The sequence below is a fragment of the Nycticebus coucang genome, chromosome 13, assembly GCF_027406575.1.
Source record: "Nycticebus coucang isolate mNycCou1 chromosome 13, mNycCou1.pri, whole genome shotgun sequence".
Taxonomy (NCBI): Eukaryota; Metazoa; Chordata; class Mammalia; order Primates; family Lorisidae; genus Nycticebus; species Nycticebus coucang.
This window is the reverse complement of record NC_069792.1, coordinates 39,206,497-39,233,202: the sequence shown is the minus strand read 5'-3', so window position 1 is coordinate 39,233,202 and position 26,706 is coordinate 39,206,497. Positions and strand designations below refer to the sequence as shown.

The window sequence follows — 26,706 nt, the reverse complement described above, 5'->3', positions numbered from 1 at the left end:
TTCTTCATCTAGCAAGTGTGTGCTATAATAAGGCATCTTAATTGTGTAGATGTTTATGTCGGGGGGACAAAATATATTTGTATGATATCCTATTATTAAAAAAGCAGACCTTACTGTTGTGCAATTGGTTAGCACATGGTACTGATATAATAAAAAAGCAGACCCGTGCAAGAGTGTTCCTATTCTGTGTACAGCGCATCTGTACCCTGACTTCTGTAAGCCCCTGAAATGTGGACAACCATCAAGTAAAAAAGTGGTATGTGATGGTAGAGGCAGGTGAGTCTAGAGAGAAAGAAAAGTGGCAAGTGCAAAGCTCTCTGCAGATCCTTTCAGCAAGAAGAGGCCAGTTCTACCAGTGTCCAGTGAGACTATCTCTTTGATTATATTATAGGGAGACAAAGGAGAGACTGCCTTGAAGAGGAGACCTGACTTCAGGACCAGACTAGACCAGACCAGAACAAGAAAAAAGGCTGCTAATGCTGGGCCACACTGAGAGGTCCAGTGAGCAGCCGCACTTGGCATCATGAAGATGGGGCCCAGGTGGTCCTTTTTCCCTCCAGCCAGAAAACCAACGCCAGAGAATGGACAATGTCTAGGGTGATGGTGGTAATAGAAATGGCTTAACCCAGGAGAAAAGTTCTTGTTGTCTGAAGCAATGACTGCCGGTCTCTCCCCTTCCTCTACCCTGTGTAGGCACCAGGCAGACTTGGAGTCACTCAAGGGTTCCATGCTTTGCTAACATGTAAGAGAGTGCACTGTCTCTTCCCTTGTTGAAAGGAAGCAGAGCTTCCTATAGGAATGGACAGTATCCTTCAGAGGTGGCAGGTAAGAGCTTGTTACTCAAGATGGAGATTTAATCAAACTGATAGAAGGAAAAAGAGAGAATTAAAGAGGTGTAGAAGAAGAAATAGATTCTAGAAAGAAACCTAGATTGTGCTGCTTTTTTGTTTTTGTTTTTGGAGACAGTCTCACTCCATTGCCTGGGCTGCAGTATAGTGGCAGGATCTGAGCTCACTGGAACCTTGAATTCCTAGGCTCAGAGGGTCTGGGAAACCTGACGAGGACTGCCCAGCTAGTCAGTGGCATAGCCTAGATTCAGACCCTTGGAGTCTGGCTCTGAGAATCTGGCTGCTGCCCTAGGCTGCCTGCTCCGTTAGCCACCTGAATGCCCTTTAGTCTGTGCCCTGAGTTTGGTTGGAAAACAACATCCTTTGCGGCAGGTCTCTCACTGTGGTAGGAACTTGGCATAGGGTTTCTTCTCAATAACTGTCCCTTTCCTTTTGCCTTCTTCCCCTCTGCTCACAATGTTGACATGAAATAATAGCTGAGAGCTGGGTGCAGTGGCTCACACCTGTAATCCTAGCACTCTAGGAGGCCAAGGCAGATGGATTGCTTGAGCTCAGGAGTTAAAGACCAGCCTGAGCAAGAGTGAGAGAGTGACCCCATCTCTACTAAAAAAAAAAAAAAAAAAAAATCTAGCCTGGTGTTGTGGTGGGCACCTGCAGTCCCAGCTACTGGGGAGGCTGAGGCAAGTGGATCACATGAACCCAAGAGTTTGAGGTTGCTTTGAACTACAACATCACAGCACTCTACCCAGGGCAACAGAGTGAGATGCTGTCTGAAAAAGAAAAAAAAAAAAAGAAAGAAAGAAAAGAAAAAGAAAGAAAGACAGAGCATCTGAGAAAGCGAATGTTGGCAGCTCAGTGCACATCAGGTGTGTCTTCTCTGGCTGGCTAACTCTAGTAGACGAAGATGGCAAAGTGAAGTGCGATACAAAAACCACAAGATGCCATAAAGGAAAAGATAGGTAATTTTGACTGCATAAAAAATAAATGCACAAAATGGAGAAGCCATAAACAAGGTCAAAAGACCAAAAACAAACCAGGGGGGAAAGTCACAACACATACGAAATTAGAACAGTAGTTCCCTTTCAATAAAATTGATTCTTAGAATTTAAAAAGAAGAAAAAGACCAGCAACTCAAGAAAATTCCACAAAAGGTATGAAGAAGCAGGCTTGGCGCCCATAGCTTAGTGGTTAGGGCGCCGACCTCATACACTGGGATTGGCAGGTTTAGACCCAGCCCAGGCCTGCTATACAACAATGACAACTATAACAACAACAAAAATAGCCAGGTGTTGTGGTGGGCGCCTGTAGTCCCAACTACTTCGGAGGCTGAAGCAAGAGAATCGCCGAACCCTAGGAGTTTGAGGTTGCTGTGAGCTGTGACATAACTGCACTCTACTGAGGGCGACATACTGAGAAAAAAAAAAAAAGGTATGAAGAAGCAGTTCATAAAAAAAACCAAACAGCCAATATCTTTACGAAAAGATATACAAACTCACTTAAGACTATGCATGTGTGCACACGTAGGGGTGGAATCGCTGGGTCACATGTGTGCACACGTAGGGGTGGACTCTGGGTTTAGTTCTTTGAGGGCGTACTGGCTTGTTTTCCGAAGTTGCAAGCCACTGCATTACCACCAGCAGTTCTAAATTTTTTAGGCAAACATCGACACCCTCTGCCTGCAGTAACATGGAAAACCAACCGTAGCCCTGTCTCTTCTCGGCCTGGGTGGGAGGGAGCAGGCGCGAAGAAATTAACGCAGCGGGGACCAGCCGGCTGGTTTCCCTGGCCACAGAAGGGCGCCTGCAGTCCCGGGAGAACGCGCTCGCGCGCCAGGGCCCCGCCGCACCGGCGCTGCAGGAGCGCCACGGACTAGCTGGTGGGCGACTGCGCGGGTGCAAACCAGCACCCGGCCGAGGGCGGTGGTACCGGAGGTTGCTGTAGTGCGTGGCAGGGGTTCTGGGTCCTACTTGGTGAGGCTGGCTCCTTACCCATCCGCTTTGGTTGTGAAGTGTTTTCCTGCCGCCTTCCCCTCCTCAGTCCATCCCTGGTTGCTGACCGGGCGAGGAGGGGATAGGATTTCGCGCCTGTTGCAAGTGAAGCAGAACTTGGGGTTTGTTTTGTTTTGAGACCGAGTCCCACTCTATCGCCCAGGTTCCAGCTCAGTGGCGTCGCCCTAGCTCATAGCAACCTCAAACTCCTGGGCTAACGCGATCCTCCTACCTCAGCCTCCCAAGTAGCTGGGCCAGCAGGCGCCCGGCTGTGTTTAGAGACGGGGTCTGGCTCTTGACCCGGCCGGTCTTGGGCGATTCAGCCCGCTCGGCCTCCCAGGATGCCCGGGTCACACGCGTGAGCCACCGCGCCCGGACAGAACTGGGTTCTTTATACTCTGGGGAGGGCCAAAGAATTAGAATTCTATCCCTCTTCGCCTTTTTTAATGCTTTTCACAGCCTCCCGTATCTTTTCGTCCACTTAATCGTCTTCCTTGAAAATCTTCGACCCCCAGCACCGCCACTTTAACGCTGGCGCCCAGACTTTAGCCTCCTCCTTTCCACGGTGCTGAGTTCCAGGCGCTGGTTTACTTCCCGCCGGCCTCGCATAGACCTGGGCGTCGCAGGAGGCAAAGTCAGGTTATCGCGAATGAACTTTCCCTGATCTCCCTGCGCTTCTCTTTGGGTGCCACACTACCTATGAGAGCAACATCATCCAGTCACGCCAACCCACTTACCCTTGGCTAATTATTCTTCCCCGTATTGTACGGACCCGCTACTAACCAGGTCCCGTGTAAAGTCTTTAAAATTCTAGACTCTAACTACTCCATTTCTCTTGTATGTTGTATGTAGCTAGCGCCCTAGCCACTGAGCTGTGGGCACCGAGCCATGAGTTTATTAATTGCTAAAGCTCCAGAACTGGCCATACTATTTTTAAGAATGTTGCAACACCTAAAAGCTGATTATTGACTCTTCCGCTACTCCAACCTACTTTACTAGCGGCGGCAGGGACTGATTCCCAAAATAAAAATCTGACCGTTGGCTCGGCGCCTGTGGCTCAAGCGGCTAAGGCACCAGCCACATACACCTGAGCTGGCGGGTTCAAATCCAGCCCGGGCCCGCCAAACAACAATCATGGCTGCAACCAAAAAAATAGCCAGGCGTTGTGGCAGATGCCTGTAGTCCCAGCTACTTGGGAGGCGGAGGCAGGAAAATCGCTTGAGCCCAGGGTTGGAGGTTGCTGTGAGCTGTGATGCTCTACCCAGGGCGACAGCTTGAGGTTCCGTCTCAAAAAAAAAAAAAAAAAAAAATCTGACCGTTATTTAGTCTCTGTTTTACAAATGTTAGTGAGTTCCCAAATAATCATCATGGACTACAAAAGTTTTCAGAATCTGCATAATCTGACCTCACCCAACTCTTTCTTTATCATTTTCATTCAGCCCTGAAAACCTAATGTTACCCCAGAAGGTGAAACTTGATGTCCTAAACACAACACACATTTTAGGATCATTGTACTTGATGGCCATGGACAAATAAACTCTGAAGTTTCACCCCTAAGTAATTTTGGAAAGGACAGTCTCAATTACTTTTCTTTGGAAAGTAGCCTAAACTCCAAATAGTAGAAATATGGATCCAGTGGTGTAGAACTGATAATGGAGGTAGGGAATGACCTCTATCTCTGGAACACTGCCTCCTCTTTCTCTTCACCTCTCTTCCAATAAGTGAAACATTCATCTATCAAATGACCCTTTTAAAGTAGAATTCATAGCTTCTCTATAACCCTACTGTATTCAATTAAAATGTCCTAAAACAATAGAAAATCTTATGACCCATATGCAAGATGATCCCAATATCAAATATTTGTAAAGTATTTCGTAAATGTTGGCCCTTTTGTGCTTCCTAGTATATTCATGTTTCTATTATAGCACTTAAATTGTCACATAACTGTTTACATGTGTCTTCCCTCACTGTACTCTTTGTGAAAGATAAGAGGCTACATTTTACTCATCTTTGTATCCTTCCTGCATAGGACAGTCTGGTACCCAGTAAATAGTAGATACCAAATAAATATTTGGAAACCAGTGAACCAATGTGTTAGTCGTTATTTCTGACTTCTCTAAGTTGGCAGCTTCTTGAAAGGCAGTATCTAGTCTTAAGCATTTTATTCCTAGCACCTACTACAATTACATATTGTTTCCAATTAGTGCCTCTTGTCTTTAAATGAATTTTATATATTCCATTCTGTACTCATTACCATGGTTTAATGTTTTATGTTGGTCACTGATACAAGCTACAGAACTGAAAGGGCCTTAATGATCTAATACAACCCTTTCCTTTCCCATGCAGTGGTTCTCAACCTTCCTAATGCCTCCCAATGCTGCGACCCTTTAATACAGTTCCTCATGTTGTGGTGACGCCCAACCATAAAATTATTTTCATTGCTACTTCATAACTGTAATTTTGCTACTGTTATGAATCATAATGTAAATATCTGATATGCAGGATGTATTTTCATTGTTACAAAGGGTTGAGAACTGCTGCTAAAGAGAGGTCAGATGATTTCCCCACAACAACCAGGAAATGCTGGGTCTAGAATCAAGTTCTCAAATTTCCCAGGTTTCTTCATTCTACTACATTTTGCTACTTAGATTAAATTTTCAAGACATCTATACCACTTTCATTTTAAAACACCAGAGATCCGGCGGCGCCTGTGGCTCAGTGAGTAGGGCGCCAGGACCCATATGCCGAGTGTGGCGGGTTCAAACCCAGCCCCGGCCAAACTGCAACAAAAAATAGCCGGGCGTTGTGGCGGGTGCCTGTGGTCCCAGCTGCTTCGGAGGCTGAGGCAAGAGAATCGCGTAAGCCCGAGAGTTAGAGGTTGCTGTGAGCCCTGTGACGCCACGGCACTCTACCCCAGGGCGGTACAGTGAGACTCTGTCTCTACAAAAAAAAAAAAAAAAAAAACACCAGAGATCCTCATTATCTGACACTGTTTATTTCAACAAGCATTTTTTTTGGAATTACCTACTCTGTTAAACATTTGAGGCTATTGTTTTTCAGTTTGCAATCTTATGAGAGGATCTTAGAACCTAGTGTTGATAAAAATGTTATTTGGCAAAAGAAAGCAAAGTTTTGTTTCTCTTTGGGTAGGAATTTTTTCAAAGTTAGAGATTTTACTTAGTTTTATTTCACACTTTAATAGTTTGTAAAGTCTTACTATAGGACTTCAAAAGTAAAATTTGTCTTATTTTATTTCTAGGTTTTCTGATCCTTTTTCTATAGTTTCACCATCTATACTCTTTACCAACAACTGTGGTTTATCAGTTGGTAATACAGAAGAATCATTAACTAGGAGAAAATGTCAAATCTAAAAATGAAAGAGGCAGCCCTTATTTATCTTGACAGAAGTGGAGGCCTCCAAAAGTTTATAGATGATTGCAAGTACTACAATGGTATGTTTGGCAAAGATGACTATTTTATTTCATTTTATTTTTTTATTTTATTTTTTTTTTGTAGAGACAGAGTTTCACTTTATTGCCCTCGGTAGAGTGCCGTGGCTTCACACAGCTCACAGCAACCTCCAACTCCTGGGCTTAGGCGATTCTCCTGCCTCAGCCTCCCGAGTAGCTGGGACTACAGGCGCCCACCACAATGCCCAGCTATTTTTTTGTTGCAGTTTGACCGTGGCTGGGTTTGAACCCGCCACTCTCGGTATATGGGGCCGGCTCCCTGCTCACTGAGCCACAGGTGCCGCCCTCATGTTGTTTTATTTATTTATTTTTTTGAGACAGAGTCTCATATGTCTCCCTCGGTAGAGTGCTATGGCGTCACGGCTCACAATAACCTCAAAGTCTTGGACTTAAGTGATTCTCTTGCCTCAGCCTTCTAAGTAGCTGGGACCACAGACACCTGCCACAACACCTGGCAATTTTTTTCTTGTAGTTGTCATTATTGTTTAGCAGGCGGGGCTAGGTTCTAACCTGCCAGCCTTGGTTGTATGTAGCTAGCGCCCTAGCCACTGAGCTGTGGGCACCGAGCCATGAGTTTATTTTAGAAACTCTCAACTAAATTCCAACATATAATTATCTTGACTATGACTTTTATCTGTTTTCACAGATTCTAAACAAAGTTCTGCTGTCTATCGTTTCAATATTTTAATAAATCCTTCTGATGTTGTTGAATTAGATGCCGAACTTGGAAATCACATTTTACATCAGCCTTTACAAGCTGCTCGAGTTTTTCAATCAGTAAGTTAAAGAAATAAATAATTTTATACCACATGGAATTTTTGGTAACTTTTTTGTTTGTTCGTTTGAAATCATAGGTCTGTTTTATTGCTGTAAAGACTCTCTCATTAATTGGACAATTACAAACAGAAACTCAAGTAAGTTTTAGTGAAATTTAGCAAAGGAAACTCAGATACAAACTTTTATGATGACTTCTAAATAAATATTTTTGTATTCATTTATTTTAACTGAGGAAAGAGGATGACTTGAACCCAAAGGTTGGAGATTGCTGTGAGCTATGATGCCATATCACTCTATCCAGGGCAACAGCTTGAGACTGTTTAAAAAAAAAAAATTCTTTTTGTTTATTAAAAGGTATACGAGGGCAGTGCCTGTGGCTCAGTCGGTAGGGCACTGGCCCCATATACCAAGGGTGGTGGGTTCAAGCCCGGCCCCGGCCAAACTGCAACCAAAAAAATAGACGGGGTTTGTGGCGGGCGCCTGTAGTCCCAGCTACTCGGGAGGCTGAGGCAAGAGAATCACCTAAGCCCAGGAGTTGGAGGTTGCTGTGAGCTGTGTGAGGCCACGGCACTCTACCAAGGGCCATAAAGTGAGACTCTGTCTCTACAAAAAAAAAAAAAAAAAGGTATACTATATTTTTTCAAAGTTCAATGAACTATCTTACACATGCATTTTTATTCCCTATATTGTTACTTATAACATTAAGCACTTTTATAATAAAACATTTCAAACATACCCGAAGCAAAGAGAATAATATACTGAATCTCTCAGATTTAGTGTTACAATATTTTGCCATACCTGTATCGTCAGTTTTTTTCTGAAATATTTTAAAGCGAATCCTAGATGTTCTATTATTTTATCCCTACATACTTTAGTATCAACCTCTGAAAACTATGAACATTTTTCCTATAACTACAATGCCATCATCACTCTCTTACAAAAGTAACAGTAATTCCTTGATATCATCTAACATCCATTACATATTAAAATTTGCTTTTTTTCTCAAGAATGTCTTACAATTAGTTGGCTCAAATCAGGACCAAAACGAGGTTCACGCATTATAATTGATTCTTACATCTCAGTAAGTCTCTTTCAGTCTAGAACTATTCCCTCCCACCCTTTTTATACCAATGACTTTCTGAAGAAACTAGTTAATTGTCCCTTGTTATATGACCTGAAGTTGTCTAATTGCTTCTTTGTGGTGCTAGTTATCTTATTCTCCTGTACCTCATATTTCTGAAATAGAAGTTGGCTCTAAAGGATTTTTTGATTCAGAGTCAACTCGTTTTGACAAGAATACACCATTGTTGATATAATGTATTCTATATTGCACCATATCAGGGGAATATAATATCTGTTATTCTACTTTTAAGTATCACAGTCGATCAGTGGGTTCATGTGATATCATTCTGATCTCTCCATTATATGGTTTCTCATCAACTTTTACTTAATGGTTTTAGCAGCCATTGATGTTCATTGCCTAGAATCTTTGACTTTTTTTTTTTTGTTTCGTAGAGACAGAGTCTCACTGTACCGCCCTTGGGTAGACTGCCACACAGCTCACAGCACCCTCTAACTCTTGGGCTTACGCGATTCTCTTGCCTCAGCCTCCCGAGCAGCTGGGACTACAGGCGCCCGCCACAACGCCCGGCTATTTTTTTGTTGTTGTTGTTGCAGTTTGGCCGGGGCTGGGTTTGAACCCACCACCCTCGGCATAGGGGGCCGGCGCCCTACTCACTGAGCCACAGGCGCCGCTTAGAATCTTTGACTTAATTAGGAGTTGTCAAATTGCATTTTTTTTTCAATTTTAGCATTTTTTCTGAATTTATTAGCCAAAATTACTCCATAGAAGAAATTTTTCCTCATCAACTATTTGCTTACTTTGAAATACAATTTTTACTGGAAAGACAGGATAAATGTGTGATTCTTTACCTTTATACATTTTCAGAAAGTAACAAGTTGAAATCTAGCAGCTTCCGATGATGAAACTCCAAGGTTTTTTGCTTTTTGTTTTTTCTTTTTTAAAATATGAAGAACTCATGGACTTTTTAATATAGCTGATATTTTAATGAATCTGTTATTCCTTTTGATGCTCTTCAAACTTGCACCTATGTCCTTTTGACATACATATGCCATTTGCTTTTGATGGATCCCTTGATTTCTGTCACAAGAAGATGCCCCAGTCCATATGGTATATTTTCTGTCCCAGACCTGAATCAGCCATTTCTCCAGGGAGCTCTGGTTCCTTTTAGTGAGAAATGGTATTTACAGATCACATTCTGGGTACTAGGAGTTCTTTGCTCTTGGGTTAACATTGTTTTTTCAAGTCTTTTCAGTGGATATAGCAAGGAAATGTGTATATTTTTGGAAAGATGAGTTCATACCGATATTTTCAATTAAAAACACTAGATTATAAGATTTTCACTTCTTTGATTTTATACTAGAACCTCTTTTCTCTTATGCTTAAACGTTTGTTGCTAACATTAACAAATCATTTAGTTAATTTACTCAGCAGTATACTTACTATATTGTAATGCAAGTAAAATTGGATCTGCAAATTTTAATACAATTTTATGTTCCTATTAGATTAATATGGTGCTGAAGTTAACACATTTACCTGCTCTGCCAAGTTATGCTCTTGATCTTAGTGACTTTCCACTTGATTATACATCTCAGAGATTTTATATGCTACAAGGAATTGTGATTGCAATGACGACTGTAACTAAGCATACACAAGGTGCAAGGTTCCTTTGTACAGATGAAGCATGCCCCCTTTCAAAAGGTAAACATTAAAATGGAAAATCAAAACATCAAGCAACTTATTGTTTAACCCAAAATTATGTTTATAGTTAGTTAGAAAACATAAAGTAGAAAGAGTGGAATAAAATTTGATATCTCCTAATGTGTATACTTTTGCTTTACTAATCTTTTTTTTTCTTGAGACAGAGTCTCAAGCTGTCACTCGAGGTAGAGTGCTGTAGCATCACAGCTCATGGCAATCTCCAATTTTGGGGCTTAAGTGATTCTTTTGCCTCAGCCTCCCAAGTAGCTGGGACTACCAGGCATCTGCCACAATGGCTGGCTATTTTTTTTTTGGTTGTTGTTGTTTGGCAGGCCTGGCTGGATTCGAACCCTCCAGCTTCTGGTGTATGTGGCTGGTGCCCTAGCCACTGAGCTATAGGCGCCGAGCCTGCTTTAGTAATCTTTAAAAAACATTCTTTCTCCTTTTCTCCCCTGGTCCCAACTTAACAAATGCACCTGTGTTGCTGAAGTATTTGTTCTTTTTCTTTTTTTTGGAGAAAGAGTGTCACTCTGTCACCCTGGGATTGAGTGCTGTGATGTCGGAGCTCACAGAAACTTAACATTCTTGGGCTCAAGAAATACTCTTGTCTCAGCCTCCCCAGTAGCTAGAACTATAGGCAACCCCCACAATGGCTAGTTTTTCTATTTTTAGTAGAGATGGGGTTTTTCTGTTGCTCAGGCTAGTCTCAAACTTCTGAGCTCAAGCAATCCACCCACCTGGGCTTCCCAGAGTGCTAGGATTACAGACGTCCTTCCTTCCTTCCTTCCTTCCTTTTTTTTTTTTTTTTTTTTTAGAGAGTCTCACTCTGTCTCCTGGGCTAGAGTGCTGTGGCATCAGCCAACTTCACAGCAACCTCAAATTCCTGGATTCAAGTAATCTGATCTTCCTATCTCAGCCTTCTGAGTAGCTGGGACTACTGGTGCCCACCACAGCACCTGGATCAATTTTTTTATTTTTGGTAGAAATGAAGTCTCAGTTTTGCTCTGGCTGGTCTTGATCTTCTGAGCTCAAGGGATCCTCCCACCTCACTCTCCCAGAGTGCTAGGATTTCAGGCATGGGCCACATGCCAGGCCATGAATAAATACAATTTTTAATGGATTGAAAATAGCTAAATCTGAAAATAAATTATGAAGTAATAATTTATAATAACAATTATTGTTGTTTAATAATAATAAACAATGAAATAAGCTTTTCATTGTTTTCTTTCAGGATTTCAGTATATAAGAGTGCATGTGCCTGGTGCTACAGAATCTGCAACAGTAAGAAATGACTTTTTGTGTAATCTCTGTGCATCTTCACTTCAAGAAGACAGAAAATTTAGAGTAGTTGGTGGTAAAATGCATTTACATTTTATAATTACAATTTGTAAAATAGTGTCAGTTTGTAAAATAGATATTTCAATGCGAAAATTACATTGAATATATATTCTAATATGTCATTATTTTTTCACTTTTCCTTAAGATAAACAGATAGTTGAAATAATTACCACAAAGGCACTTCAGGCTTATCGAGGATATTCTAACAACCAGCCATTTAGATTCCAGTCTCTTACAATTTTCCTAAGAGGTAAGTAAATTCTGTTTGAAGTCAAAATAAATTGCTATAAATTATGTAATTGACTTGTTTATACTCATATATTATAAATAGTACTTCTATAGCTTAAGAACCACATCTTCTTATTCTTGTGTGTTTTAAAAAATATTCATATTTAATAATGTATCAATTATCCAATTAGTTATACAACACTCACTTAAAATGATAGGCATGTACTAGCACCTGTCCATAGCACTATGCTAAGTAAGTCCCAGGGTTACAGTAATTTTAAGGCAATGATCTCTCATTATTCCGTGTGTGTCTTCAATAAATATTGGAGTTATTGCTCAGTTCTCTGGAGCTAGAGAGAAAAGGAAGAAAATGGAGATCATTGTTTAATCTTCACAGAAAGAAAGAAGTTAATCCAGGCCACCCCTTGTGAACTTGTCTTTCACAGCTTTACCACCAGTCAACTTCTAAGTGTGGAGGATCAGAATGTTTGGAATGATGTTTTAAAATAAACTTGGAACTCATGAAAAGCCTTGCCCAGTTTGTAGATACAAGAGAGGAACCTAGTATAATGCCAGAGGGTAGACTTTGTAAATAGACAGACCCTAGATGTGAATTTCAGTTTTGCCATTTACTAGTAATTCAGCCTTCCGCGAGTCACTTAATGCTCTCTGTTTCTTCAAATATAATGTTGAGGTAAGAATATCTACCTATCTTACAGTTTACAATTAGATAATGTATGTACAAGTACTCAGATGTTTTGTAGACAGACAATATATGTACAAGTACCTTATATGTATTGAAGACGGTAAAATTGTCTTCCCAAATAAAATTATTACTCATAAGGTCACTTTTATTAACATTCTTTGTTATTTAATGCAAAGATGTTTCATCTTATATAGAATGATTTTTTTTCTTTTGACTATATTATAGAAGAGTATCTAGTTGCTGTGTCACATGCTTCTTGAAGTTAATTCATCATTGCATATAAAAATCAAAATTTATCAGCAATAAAATTGTATCAACTTACATTAATAATGTCACTGTATATGGATATTATACTAAATAAAAGTAAACACTCAACTCCTGAATTGTTACTAGTTCTGGATCTTTAAGCCATATGATCATGTACAAGTTCATTTAACGAATATATATATTCTTCTGTTTAATAATTTTAGATGAATCGGTGAATAAAATGAATATAGGAAATGAATATAAAATTATTGGAGTTCCTACATGTGTAGAAACTGCACAAACTACTGTCTGTATAGAAGCAAATAATATAACTTTTTGTAATTCAAAAGGTAAGGAAAATATAAGCACCATATATTAACAAATATTTAAATTTAAATCTGTTCAGCAAATAAATATTGTTTGCCTGTGTGCATTCTTCTATATAAGAATAGAAGTTATAAACAAGTTATAACTTATTATAAGTTAGAAACATATATATACATATATAATTTGTTATAAGTTATAAACAAGACAGTCAAGGTTCCTCCTCTTAAATTGTATGAAAGACAGATAATAAACTTGTAAACTAATCAATAAGACAATTTCAAATAATAAATGCTATGAAAGAAATAAAACAAGACAATGTTGTGAAAGCCTCCTAACAGACAAGACTCCTTTCTTTGCGCTAAGTTTTATTTTATTTTATTTTATTTTTAGAGACAGCGCCTCAAGCTGTTGCCCTGAGAAGAGTGCTGTGGCATCACAGCTCACAGCAACCTCCAACTCCTGGGTTCAAGCGAGTCTCTTGCCTCTGCCTCCCAAGTAGCTGGGACTACAGGTGCCCGCCACATCGCCTGGCTATTTTTTATGGTTGAAGCCATCATTGCTGTTTGGCGGGCCTGGGCTGGATTCAAACCTGCCAGCTCAGGTGTATGTGGCTGGTGCCTTAGCCACTTGAGCCACAGGCGCCAAGCCGAACTAAGTTTTATTTTGATTTTGATTTTTTATTTTTTTTGGCCAGGGCTGGGTTTGAACCTGCCACCTCTGGCATATGGGACCAGCGCCCTACCCCTTTGAGCCACAGACGCTGCCCTAATTTGATTCTTTTTGTCATAATTAGCAATGAGAAAAATGCTTCAGGATGCCAAGACTTAGAGGTTACTATACCATTCTTTATTTTCTAGTAAGGCAGTTCTAAATAACAGTTTTGATCTGAAAAAGAGAACTATAAAATAGCATAATTTTCCTCAAGTGAGTGCTGAACCAATCAAGAGATAAGACAAGAGCTAGTTACAGTGGCTCACATCTGTAGTCTCAGCTCCCAGGACGCTGAGGTGGGAGACCAGGAGTTTTAGACCAGACTGGGCAACATAGAGAGCCCCTTGTCTCTAAAAAAATATTTTTAAATAAGATAGGCCAAATGCACAGCTCATGCTTGTAATCCTAATACTCTGGGAGGCTGATGTGGGAGGGTTGTTTGAGGATAGGCGTTTAAGACCCGTCAGAGCAGAGTGAGTCTTCATCTCTACAAAAAAATAGAAAAATTAATCGAGGTGGTGGTGTGTGTCTGTCTCAGATATTCAGGAGACTGAGGCAGGAGGATTGCTCAAGCCCAGGAGTTAGAGGCTGCATTGAGCTATAATGACACCACTGCACTCTAGCCTGGGAAACAGAGTAGTTTGAAACCCTATCTCAAAAAAATAGACTAAATAAATTAAATAAATAAACCAACAAATAAATAAATAAGACAAAAGATAAAAGCAGAAGCAGATGAGGGCCAAAATATTACCTTTATTACTGATAATTTCTTTTAACAGCTCCAGCAGATTTTAGCATATTAAATAAACAAAAGTGGAGAGCAGACCTATTCTTTTAACTTGGTTCACAAATATCTAAATGTAGAAAAGTCTGGTTAAATCTTGGGTAGAGCTAGAATTTTTGGAATGAATAGATAGCCATCTGCAATAATAGAGGCCCAACTTGAATTTAAATGTAAGTGGATTCTAAATATTTCTACTTATCTTGAAAAGAAAAGTTTATTAAAAGAAAACACTGATGGGCTAGTTTAGTGATCTTTTTTAATATTTTCTGCTGTTGAGTTTCTCAAGATTTATTGATTTTGGTAGTAGAACATGTTTCCCAGGCTAGAGTGCAGTGGTGCCATCATAGCTCAACGCAGCCTCTAACTCCTGGGATTGAGCAATCCTCCTTACATATAGGCGAAAAAGTGTGCTTTCTTATGCTGACATCCAGAATTAGGCAAATTTACCCACCCAAATGTGTCAAGAGCTGGGCTAAAAGGCCTCACTTAGTCCATGGGGATGGGTGAGTATAGAAGATCATTGCTCTATGACATCAGCCAAGAGGAAGGAGACTGGGATATACATGCACTGCATTTTTTCCCCAAATTGATCAATTTGATAAACCAGTCATTCAGGAATTGGAGAGATCTAGGGGATGGAGAAGATCTAGAATGTTGCAATATAGTACAGTATAGTGCTTTCAAAGTAGTAGAATATAAATCTTTCCTTTTAACAGCAACATTCGAATATTCCTCATTCTGCTTATTGTCCCTCATTGAAAGTGATACTATTTCACCAGGTGCAGTGGTTCACACCTGTCATCCTAGCACTCGGGAATGAGTTGAGACCTGTCTGAGCAAGAGTGAGACCCTGTCTCTACTAAAGATAGAAAAATTGGGGTGGGTGCTTGTAGTCTCAGCTACTCAGGAAGCTGAGGTAGGCGGATCACTTGAACCCAGGAGTTTGAGGTTGCTGTGAACAAGGCTGATGCCATGGCACTCTAGCCTGGGGCAACACAGTAAGACTCTCTCTCAAAAGAAAGAAAGAAAGAAAGAAAGTGATACCCTTTCAAAGACAGATATGCAAACACAGTAAGCAAGAGTTCCATGATCTGGTTCTGCTCACATCAATCTTTGAAAAAAAAGAATGAAGAATTTGTCCGCAGGCCCCAGTCAATCTGTTTGAACACACAGGGTGATCTCTTCCCTTTATCATACTTCCTGGGGTAGAAATGATAGACCAGTGTGCCTCCAATCATAATTTAATATCATTGTAAGAATTTGAATATGTCTTTAAAACTATAATTTGATATTTTAGATAAATGGAATCAAGTGTCTGTAATGTGTTTTCGTTTTAAATCCCTTTCTAACGTATGTGTTAATATTTATTTTCAGTTCCTTCAGGAATTAGTGACGACTTCAAGCGTCTCCTTTCCTTGACTTCCAGTTCATGCTGGAAGTTTACAGCAATACTTGCCAATATCTTTGCATCACAGATTGTTCCTCCTGGGACTTACAATTGGCTCAAACTCTGTTTGTTGATGAGTCTTGTACAGACAAGTGACCGTAAAAAGGAACTGGAAGATTGCCTGGATATTTTAATTATAACAAGTGATACTCTACTAGTAGACAGGTAAATATGTGACATGAACTTTTTTCTTTTTTTTTTTTATTAAGCAGACCTATGCAGACCTAGGCTTCAAACCCCCTACCCATGGTACACAGGACCAGCACTTTAAGTGAGCTACAGGTGCCCAGCTGACATGAATTTTTTAAAATGTTAATTGGCCACAGGTTTGTATAAATTTTTTCAATAAGCATTATTATAAGAGGAATATTTAGGATTTATCTGAACTAGTATATATAATTATTCTAGTCACTTTTTATCAATAAAGTAATAAAGTTTTGAAACGTAAGTAGATAAATGAGATATTTGCTTTTAATATTTTGAGAGTGTTAACCACTCGAAGTTTGAACCTTTTCCCTCACTCATTCCTTTGCGGATATGTAGCAAATGCATCCTTCCCAGCCTTCCTTTTCCCCCATTCCCTGGCTCTACCTTTGTGCTTTGTTTTCATTTTTTAGTAATCTTCCCCGCAAGGAGCCAAGAAGCCGTTTTTAAATTTTTCTCCATGATTCCATTCACTAATATTGATTCACTGTACCCAACAGTGCCAAAATTACTGTTTTGGTGATACCTCATTCCTAACTTTGGAATAGGCCTCTACTCAGAGTTTTGTGGCTCCCCATTAGCAAGTACCCTTTTCTTAAAAAGTGACATGAATGTTCACAAAATTTAGAATAAGCTCCTTTTAAAATATTTTGTATGTAATTCTAAAGCAAAAAATAAATTTAAAGTGAATTTAAAATAGAAAAATGCAAATCACCATCATATTAATTATACAAATAATATTTTGCTAAAATTAAATTGCCACTTGTAATGATCCAAAATTCCATATATTTCACCACTTTGTTTTGTACTCATGAAAGTATTTAGTTCCCTGACATACTCACCATCTCTGGCTATTTCCAAACTTTTAAATTTTATAATCTGAGAGGTAGAAAATAGTATTTTATTTTTATTTGCATTTCTTAAATGCATTTCTTATTTCAACTGGAAATAACTTTCAGCATCATTTAAATCTTACTAAACAATTGTATTATTTTTTATAAACAAAAAAAAATTTAGGATCAAATCAACAAAAAAAATTTATTAGGATCAAATCCTAATTTTGATCATTGTTTATTTTTCTTTTTTTATTGTTTATTTTTCTATGTTGTTTATCTACTTCTTACTAATTTGTGATGGCAGTTGTAAATTAAGGCCTTTGTCTCTTTTCCTGTTTGTCATTAACCATTTGACTTTTTTTTTTTTTTTTTTTTTTTTATTGTTGGGGATTCATTGAGGGTACAATAAGCCAGTTACACTGATTGCAATTGTTAGGTAAAGTCCCTCTTGCAATCATGTCTTGCCCCCATAAAATGTGACACACACTAAGGCCCCACCCTCCTCCCTCCATCCCTCTTTCTGCTTCCCCCCCCATAACCTTAATTGTCATTAATTGTCCTCATATCAAGATTGAGTACATCGGATTCATGCTTCTCCATTTTTGTGATGCTTTACTAAGAATAATGTCTTCCACTTCCATCCAGGTTAATACGAAGGATGTAAAGTCTCCATTTTTTTTAATGGCTGAATAGTATTCCATGGTATACATATACCACAGCTTGTTAATCCATTCCTGGGTTGGTGGGCATTTAGGCTGTTTCCACATTTTGGCAATGGTAAATTGAGCTGCAATAAACAGTCTAGTACAAGTGTCCTTATGATAAAAGGATTTTTTTCCTTCTGGGTAGATGCCCAGTAATGGGATTGCAGGATCGAATGGGAGGTCTAGGTTGAGTGCTTTGAGGTTTCTCCATACTTCCTTCCAGAAAGGTTGTACTAGTTTGCAGTCCCACCAGCAGTGTAAAAGTGTTCCCTTCTCTCCACATCCACGCCAGCATCTGCAGTTTTGAGATTTTGTGATGTGGGCCATTCTCACTGGGGTTAGATGATATCTCAGGGTTGTTTTGATTTGCATTTCTCTAATATATAGAGATGATGAACATTTTTTCATGTGTTTGTTAGCCATTCGTCTGTCGTTTTTAGAGAAAGTTCTATTCATGTCTCTTGCCCATTGATATAAGGGATTGTTGGCTTTTTTCATGTGGATTAATTTGAGTTCTCTATAGATCCTGGTTATCAAGCTTTTGTCTGATTGAAAATATGCAAATATCCTTTCCCATTGTGTAGGTTGTCTCTTTGCTTTGGTTATTGTGTCCTTAGCTGTACAGAAGCTTTTCAGTTTAATGAAGTCCCATTTGTTTATTTTTGTTGTTGTTGCCATTGTCATGGCAGTCTTCTTCATGAAGTCTTCCCCCAGGCCAATATCTTCCAGTGTTTTTCCTATGCTTTCTTTCAGGATTTTTATTGTTTCATGCCTTAAATTTAAGTCCTTTATCCATCTTGAATCAATTTTTGTGAGTGGGGAAAGGTGTGGGTCCAGTTTCAGTCTTTTACATGTAGACATCCAGTTCTCCCAACACCATTTATTGAATAGGGAGTCTTTCCCCCAAGGTAAGTTCTTGTTTGGTTTATCAAAGATTAGGTGGTTGTAAGATGTTAGTTTCATTTCTTGGTGTTCAATTCGATTCCAAATGTCTATGTCTCTGTTTTTGTGCCAGTACCATGCTGTCTTGAGCACTATGGCTTTGTAGTACAGACTAAAATCTGGTATGCTGATGCCCCCAGCTTTATTTTTGTTACTAAGAACTGCCTTAGCTATACGGGGTTTTTTCCGGTTCCATACAAAACGCAGAATCATTTTTTCCAAATCTTGAAAGTACGATGTAGGTACTTTGATAGGAATGGCATTCATTTGACTTTTCCTATGATATTTGGGTCTATATGGCAGATTTAATTTTGTTTGTCTTTAAGTAAAATTTGTTTATAGTATAATAATCATATCTTATTATTACCATTAAAATCAATTGATGAATTTTAACAAATACATAGACCCCTATACTCGCTACCACAGTGAGCTATAGAACATTTTTATCACCCAAGAAATTACCCTCATTCCCTCTTCCAGTCAGTTCCTGTCTCCACAGGAGATTTCTGTAACCATAGATTTATTTTCCTATTGTTAAACTTCATAAAATGGAATCATACAGTGCATCCTCCTTGGGGTCTAGTCTCTCTTGTTTAACAAAAAGTTTTTGAGATTGGTCCAGTTTTATGCGTCAGTACTTCATCATTTTTTTTGATGAGTAGTATTCTCTTATATGAATATACCACAGTTGTTTTTCCAGTCTCCTAGTGGTGGATGTTGAGTTTGGCATGTTTTGACTAGTATAAAGCTACTGTAAACATTCTTGTACAAGTCTTTTTGTGGAAGTATTATTTTCATTATCTTGGGTAATACCTGGGAGTGGAATTGCTGTTTCATAAAATAGATGAACATGTAGTACAGTATTTAACTTTACAAGAAATTGCTAGTTTTCCAAGGTGGTTGTACATTCCAGCCAACAATATGAGAGTTCTACTTGTTCCCAATCTTATCAAAATTTCTTTTGTCAATCTTTTTCATTTTAGACATTCTAGTGACTATGAAATGGCATCTCATGATTCTCATTTGCACATCTCTGATGACTACTGATTTGAGCTCTTTTTCATGTGCTTATTGTGGCTATTCATACATCATCTTTTATGAAGTGTTTCTTCGGAACTTCTTTCCGTACCTTTTGAGGAGCATGCACATCTTAACAATATTCAATCTTCCAATCCATTAATGTTGTCTATCTCTCCTTTTATTTACATCTTCTTTAATTTCTTTCAGCAATGCTTTATAAAGATCATGTATGTTTTGTTAAATGGATTCCTAAATATTTGATGTTTTTGATGCTACTAAAATAGCATCGAATTATTTTATTAAATTCATTTTCAATAGTTTGCTATAAATATATAGAAATACAACTAATTTTTATATTTTGACTTTGTATTCTGTGACCTTGCATCAGTAGTTTTAAAAGTTCCCCACCTAATATTTTGCTAAAATTAAATTGCCACTTGTAATGATCCAAAATTCCATATATTTCACCACTTTGTTTTCTACTCATGAAAGTATTTAGTTATCTGACATACTCACCATCTCTGGCTATTTCCAAACTTTTAAATTTTATAATCTGAGAGGTAGAAAATAGTATTTTATTTTTATTTGCATTTCTTAAATGCATTTCTTATTTCAACTGGAAATAACTGAGCAGCGCCTGTAGCTCAGTGGGTTGGGCGCCAGCCACATATACCAAGGCTGGTGGGTTTGAACCCCGACGGGGCCAGCTAAAACAACAATGACAACTGCAACAAAAAAATAGCCAAGCATTGTGGTGGGCGTCCGTGTTGGGTACTTGGGAGGCTGAGGCAAGAAAATCACTTAAACCCAAGAGTTTGAGGTTGCTGTGATCTGTGACACCATGGTACTCTACCCAGGGCAACAGCTTGAGACTCTGTCTCAAAAAAAAAAAAGTTCCTCACCTGAGCTCACATGTTTGGGACCAACCTGAGCAAGATAGCTGGGCGTTGTGGTGGGCGCCTGTAGTCCCAGCTACTCCTGAGGCTGATGCAAGAAAGTGGCTTGAGCCCAAGAATCTGAGATGATTGCTGTGAGCTGTGATCCCAGCGCACTCTACCAAGGTCTACAAAGTGAGATGTCTCAAAAAAAAAAACAACAAAAAAGAGTTGCCATGATATAGAGGCAGATGGGACATTGGCAAGCTTAATGCAAAAAAATCTAAATAAGCAAAAGAAAGCAATCTATAAAAAGAAGAAGGTTCAGTTCAAATGTCATCTCTGTGTAACTTTCTGTGGCACCCTTCTAGCAAGAAATAATACTCCCTTCTGAATATTTTGAAGATATTATTTTAGTACTTACCGCTTTATGTTTTAGTTTTTTATGTCCTCCTTTTTAGGCTTTCTAAGTTAAGGACCAAATCTCATGTATGTTTTTATCTCTAGCAAGTAGCTGGTATAGCACAGGTATTCAATAAACATGGAATGAAAGTAAATTTAATTGTGTATCTGTTAACACATTCTGACTTCTAAAAATCAAATAAAAGTAATAAAAATTTTATTTTTTTTTCCCCTTAGGCTTTTGAATTTTAGCATAAGCCTTGTTCCCCATGGTATATGTCATCTAGTCTCTACTGAAATTTTCCCCACTCTATCCAGGAATAAGTATGGAACTGGAGCAGTTAGCATTCAAGCTGGCAGTGCTTTGCTAGCCAAAGGTGGTATCTGCTTTATAGGGGATGTGGCTTCACACAAAAAAGATAAACTTGAACATCTTCAATCAAGTAAACTTTTCTTCAGATTAATTTTTACTTATTTAACCTATACTCTTCATCAGTCAAGGAGTTATTTAACAGTGAAGATAGAATTGCATATGTTTTAGGAATTCAGAAGTTACATTAAATGCCATTTTTCATTTCAGGTTTATAAATAAAAACAGGGGAATTTGTCTCTACAAAAAAAAAAAAAAAAAAACAGGGGAATTTAATGTGCAAATGTCCTGTGCTAGCCTTTGGTGTTGTGCTAACACGTGAGTTTATATTGGGGCAGATTTATTTCCTCTTCTTGTCTTATTGCATTAGGACCTTCAGTACAATGTCGAAAAGTAGTGTGAGAGGGGAATCCTTGCCTTGTTCCTGATCTTAGCAGGAAAGCCTAAAATTCTCATCATTAAATATGATGTTAGCTGTACATTTTCCATAAATTTTCTTTATCACATTGAAGTTCTCCTCTATTCCTAAGTTGCTGAGAGTTTTAATCATGAATGGGTATTGGATTTTGTCAAATTCTTTTCTGAATCTATTAATATGATCATTTTAATATGATTTATTTTTCCTTTAGGCTGTTAGTGTGATAGATTACATTACTTAATTTTTTTTTTTTCTTTGCAGTCATGGCCGGGGCCAGGCTTGAACCCCACACCGCGGGTACATGGGGCCGGCACCCTACTCCTTGAGCCACGGGCACTGCCCACATTACTTAATTTTTGAATATTGAACCAATCTTGCATACCTAGAATAAATACCACTTGGTTGTGGTATATAATTCTCTTTATACATTGTTGAATTTGATTTGCTACTACTTTGTCAAGGATTTTCCATTAATGTTCAAGAGCAAATCTGCTCTATAGTTTTCTTTTTACAGCAGAGAAAGGGTTTATTTTGCAAAGCACTAATAAAGACTAGCAAATTCTCTCAAGTCTGTCTCTCTGAGAATTGGGGGGACAGTTTTTTTTTTTTGCATTGAATTTTTTCTTAGGAAATTTTTGGCTGGGGCTGGGTTTGAACCTGCCCCCTCCGGCATATGGGGTCGGCGCCTTACTCCTTTGAGCCACAGGTGCCACCCTGACAGTTTTTTTTTTTTTCAGGTTAATTGAGGATATAAAGAATTAGGTTACAGTGTTTGCGTGTGTTAGGTAAGGTCCCTCTTACAGTAGTGTCCTGCCCCAAAGAGATGTGCCATACACCCTAACACTGTGTCCATTAAGTGGGAGACCACCCATCCCCCTCCATCCTCCCCTGTCCCCGCTTCCTTGTTCCAACACTCCCCACCTTGAATTGATTTGAGTTTTTCTCTTATGTGGGCATGTATTAGATGTCTACTGGGTTCATATTAGAATTGAGTCTATTGGATTCTTGCTTCTCCATTCTTGTGATATTTTACTAAGAAGAATGTATTTCACTCCATTCAGGTTAATACAAAAGATGTAAAGTCTCCATCTTTTTAATGGCTGAATAGTGTTCCATGGTATACATATACCCCAGCTTGTTAATCCATTCCTGGATTGGTGGGCATTTAGGTTGTTTCCACATTTTGGTGATTATAAATTGATCTACGATAAACAATCTAGTGCAAATATCCTTACGAGAAAATTATTTTTTTTTCTTCTGGGTGGATGCCTAGTAATGAGATTGCAGGATCAAATGCAGTTTTCTTTTCTAATAATATCTTTGTCTTCTTTTGGTATTAGGGTAACACTGGCTGGGCCGGTTATAGCTAACAAGAATGTGAACAGCCATGGACTGAGAGAAGAGCAATAAGGGCCTGGCCTTCTTGACATGTCAGCACGAATATATGAGAGTGTTCAAAGTACACAGCATATTGTTTCACCCTGCAGGAGAGGGCAGAAATAGGCTCATTCGATTAGGGCAATTGAATTTTGACCATAGCACTAAAGCCAGTCAGTGGGAAACAAAGTTTTCAGTAACAGTGGAACATCTGGGTACCTATATGGAAAAAATCTTAGCCCATATCTCCCAAGTATACACAATAATTAATTTGAGATGGATCATAAACCTAAATGTAGAAACTAAAAATACAAACCTTCTAGAGGAAAATGTAAATATCTTCATGACATTAAGGTAGGCAATGATTTCTCAGGCAGAATTCAGATAGCACTAAATAAAAGAATTGATAGACTGAACTTCATAAAACTAAAAAGTTGTTTTTATTAAAAGGCCCCATTTAAAAAGTAAATAGCGAAACAAGCAAAAAGAAAATAATTGCATATACATATAATGTACATATACATATACTATAATATACATATATGTATTATATATATTATATATTATAATATACATATACATATAATGTATTTGCCAGAACATAAAAACAATTTCTATAAGTCAATAATGTAAAAAAAAAAATAATTGACAACAGACTTGAGTAATGATTTCTCACAGGAATATAGACAAGATGACCAAAAAGCATATGAAAGGGTATTGAACATCAGTAGTTATCAGAGAAATGAAAATAAAAACCACAATGAGATACCAATATCAAATACTAGCAGAGCCAGCGTCATTAGTGTGGAACAAGTGCAGTTGCCCAGAGGCCCTGCTCCTGCCACAGGACCTTGGCATTTTGGTCAAAACTCTGCTATCACCATCCTCTAGTGTTTTTTTGGTAGGTAGTCAAGATTGATTTAGGAGGAACTTAACATACAAAGCAGTCTTGTGTGCTGGCAAGACAAGGTAGATCTCCATGCTCACAATGCTTTTATGCCATGCATGGAAAAAAAAGGGAAAGGGAAAATAAAAGAAAAAACTACTGATGGCATTTTAAGCCATTTGGTTGCTTTTTGCTTTACTTTCTACTTAAAGGAATTGTTTGGGTTCCCAACATTCTTCAGTGTGCATGGCGACAGAGGAATGTTGTGGGCAATAGCAATTATCTTGAGATAACCAGTCCTCTGGTTGCTACGTCCTACAACTCACTCTGTGGTCATGTACCCACAGTACATTTTTACAGGGCCAGCCACAGAACCATTACCAGCTATAGTGTTTACTGAGGGCAAAGGGAAATGCAGAAAAGTCCTTATTTTTGGAAAGTCACAGGGGTCAAATGCAATGGTTTGTTACGTGTAGGGGTTTTGAGGAGCCTTATTCAAACTCCACTTTACTCTTACAGCAGTATTCACAAATCCTTCCAGGTGCTTCACTCTGAAGAACTAATTTTTTTTTTTTTTTAAGAACTAGCTAAGTCTTAAATTAGTACATTTTGATTTTCCTGCAAGCTCCAGTTTTTCCAACATGTGCAGATTTTCCAACTCAAGTCATTTAGCGACGACTGTTTCTTCTGTACTCCAGCTGTAGCCTCCTACACTCCCTGTTTCTTTCCACATCCACACAGATTCTAATCCATAAGTGGGAGCTAAACAATGGGTACACGTGGTCATAAAGTGGTGTAAAGGGCAATATTTTTTTTAAAACATATTTGTATCAGTCTTGTTTAACTCAAATTTTTAATAATTTTATCTTTTAACTTGTGTTTTATAAGGAAATCCAGAGAGACCATGGAGTAGAGGAGACACATACATGTGTGTATCTGCTGTTCGTTGTTGCCCTTTCTCATACACCATTTGTAATCACCTATGCTGCGTCTCTAACATACTTTGTTTTTTTTTTTTTTTTGGAGATACATACACTTTTATTTTCTTTGAGACAGAGTCTCACTTTATCACTCTCAATAGAGTGCCATGGTGTCATAACTCACAGCAACTTCAAACACTTGGACTTAAACAATTCTCTTGCCTCAGCTTCCCAAGTAGGTGGGACCATAGTGCCCACCACAACAACCAGCTATCTTTAAATATGGGGTCTTGTTCTTCCTCAGGCTGGCCTTAAACTTGTGAGCCGAAGCAATTTACCCACCTCGGCATCCCAGAATGCTAGGATTACAGGTGTGAGCCACCACGCCCAGCCTCTACAACACTTATTATGTACTTGCTTTGATTGTTGCTGGACTCTTATGTGTCATGAGTACACTGCAATTCAGTGCTCATATTCCATATTAACACCTCTTCAGCTGAGTATGAGGGAGTGCTAATTGCCCCAAGCTCCCCAAGCCTTCTGTTTGAACCAGACTTACTTCTAAAAAGGAAAGAAGGCTATGGCATTTTTAATAAACACAAATGACCAAGAAACCCTATGGTAGTCTTTCTTACTTGGTTACCTCTCTGTGCCTATTAATTATAGTGAAAATGATGACACAGGAGGGAAGGGGAAAATAGGACAACCCCATATTTCTTTTTTCTTTTCAGTCTTTCCTTACTCATCAGAAAGCTATAGGGAGAGAGTTTTAGTGAAAATGTGTGCATATCAAGAAGTAAATACTGGAAGAAGCACATTACCTGACTTCAAATTATACTACAGAGCTATTTAAACCCAAATTGCATGATACTGTCATAAAAATAGACATAGAGAACTCAGAAATAAAGCCACACATCTGTAATGAACTTATCTTCAACAAAGTTGCCAAGAGCATGCATTGGGGAAAAGACAGTCTCTTAGTGAATGTTGCTGGGAAAACTGGGATATCCATATGCAGAAGAATGAAATTTACATCCTTATGTCTTATATACAAAAATTAGATCAAAATGTATTAAAGACCTAAAGCAAGGACCTGAAACTATGAAACTACTAAATAAAAACATTAGGGAAAGGTTTCAGGAAGTTGGTCTGGGCAAGGACTTCTTGAGTAATATACCCTTAAAACACAGGCAACCAAAACAAGATTGGACAAATGGGATCACATTAAGCTTATAAGCTTCCACACACTTTTGGGGGTGGGACACATTTATAAGAGGGACTCTATCTAACAAATGCAATCAGTGTAACCTAACTCTTTGTATCCTCAATGAATCCCAAATAATTGAAAAAAAAAAAGCTTAAACACAGTGAAAACCCACAGAATGGGAGAAAATATTTTGCAAACTACACATCTGACAAGGGATTAATAGCTAAATATATAAAGAACGCCAATAATTCAATTGGGAAAAATCAAATAATCCAATTTGAAAATGAACAAAGGATCTGGATTGATATTTCTCAGAAGAAGACATACAAATAACCAGTGAAAAATGCTCAGTATCATTAGTAATCAGAGAAATGCAAATCAAAACTAAAGTGAGATATCATCTCACATCAGTTAAAATGGCTTTTTACAAAGAGATAGGCAATAATGAATGATGGTGAGGATGTGGAGAAAGGGGAACCTTTACACACTGTTGGGTTACACATATGTTACACATACACACAAGTACACTTGTGTACTTGCTTTGATTTTTGCTGGACTCTCACAGACACACGAGTGAAAATCTCAAACCCAAGAAAGGAGAGAAGGGGAGGGGGTTCACTAGCTTCCCACCCAATGGGTACAATGCATAGATAGATGAATGGCACACTCCCTGCGTGTAGGACACAACAACTCTGATTTTTATTTGGCATGTGTTTCCAAGGCCCCTGTGGATACCAAAATCTGAAAATGCTCAAGTCGCTTCTATAAAATGGCATAGTATTTGCATATAACCTACATACATCCTCCTGTATACTTTCAATCATTCTATTTATTATTTTTATTGTGATTTTTTTGACTAGTTTTCTTTTTCTTTCTCTCTCTCTTTTTAATTA

The 26,706-nt window shown here is 38.5% G+C and overlaps 1 protein-coding gene and 1 pseudogene across 2 annotated transcripts; one reads left to right on the top strand and one right to left on the bottom strand.

Annotated features, from left to right (window-relative positions):
- LOC128563717 (minichromosome maintenance domain-containing protein 2-like) overlaps nt 1-26,706 on the bottom strand; it is a 258,885-nt pseudogene that overhangs the window by 89,173 nt on the left and 143,006 nt on the right.
- On the top strand, nt 6,959-11,491 carry LOC128563710 (minichromosome maintenance domain-containing protein 2-like). 2 transcript variants are annotated; one of them, XM_053559139.1, is made up of 3 exons: nt 8,972-9,865; nt 11,097-11,219; nt 11,349-11,483. In XM_053559139.1, the coding sequence occupies exons 1-3, from the start codon at nt 9,676-9,678 to the stop codon at nt 11,459-11,461; spliced, it is 426 nt and encodes a 141-aa protein (XP_053415114.1). In that variant the 5' UTR covers nt 8,972-9,675; the 3' UTR covers nt 11,462-11,483. The 2 variants fall into 2 exon arrangements, 1 of the variants encoding a protein (XP_053415114.1); XR_008373859.1 differs by lacking the exon at nt 8,972-9,865 and adding an exon at nt 6,959-7,083 and having other exon boundaries at nt 11,097-11,491.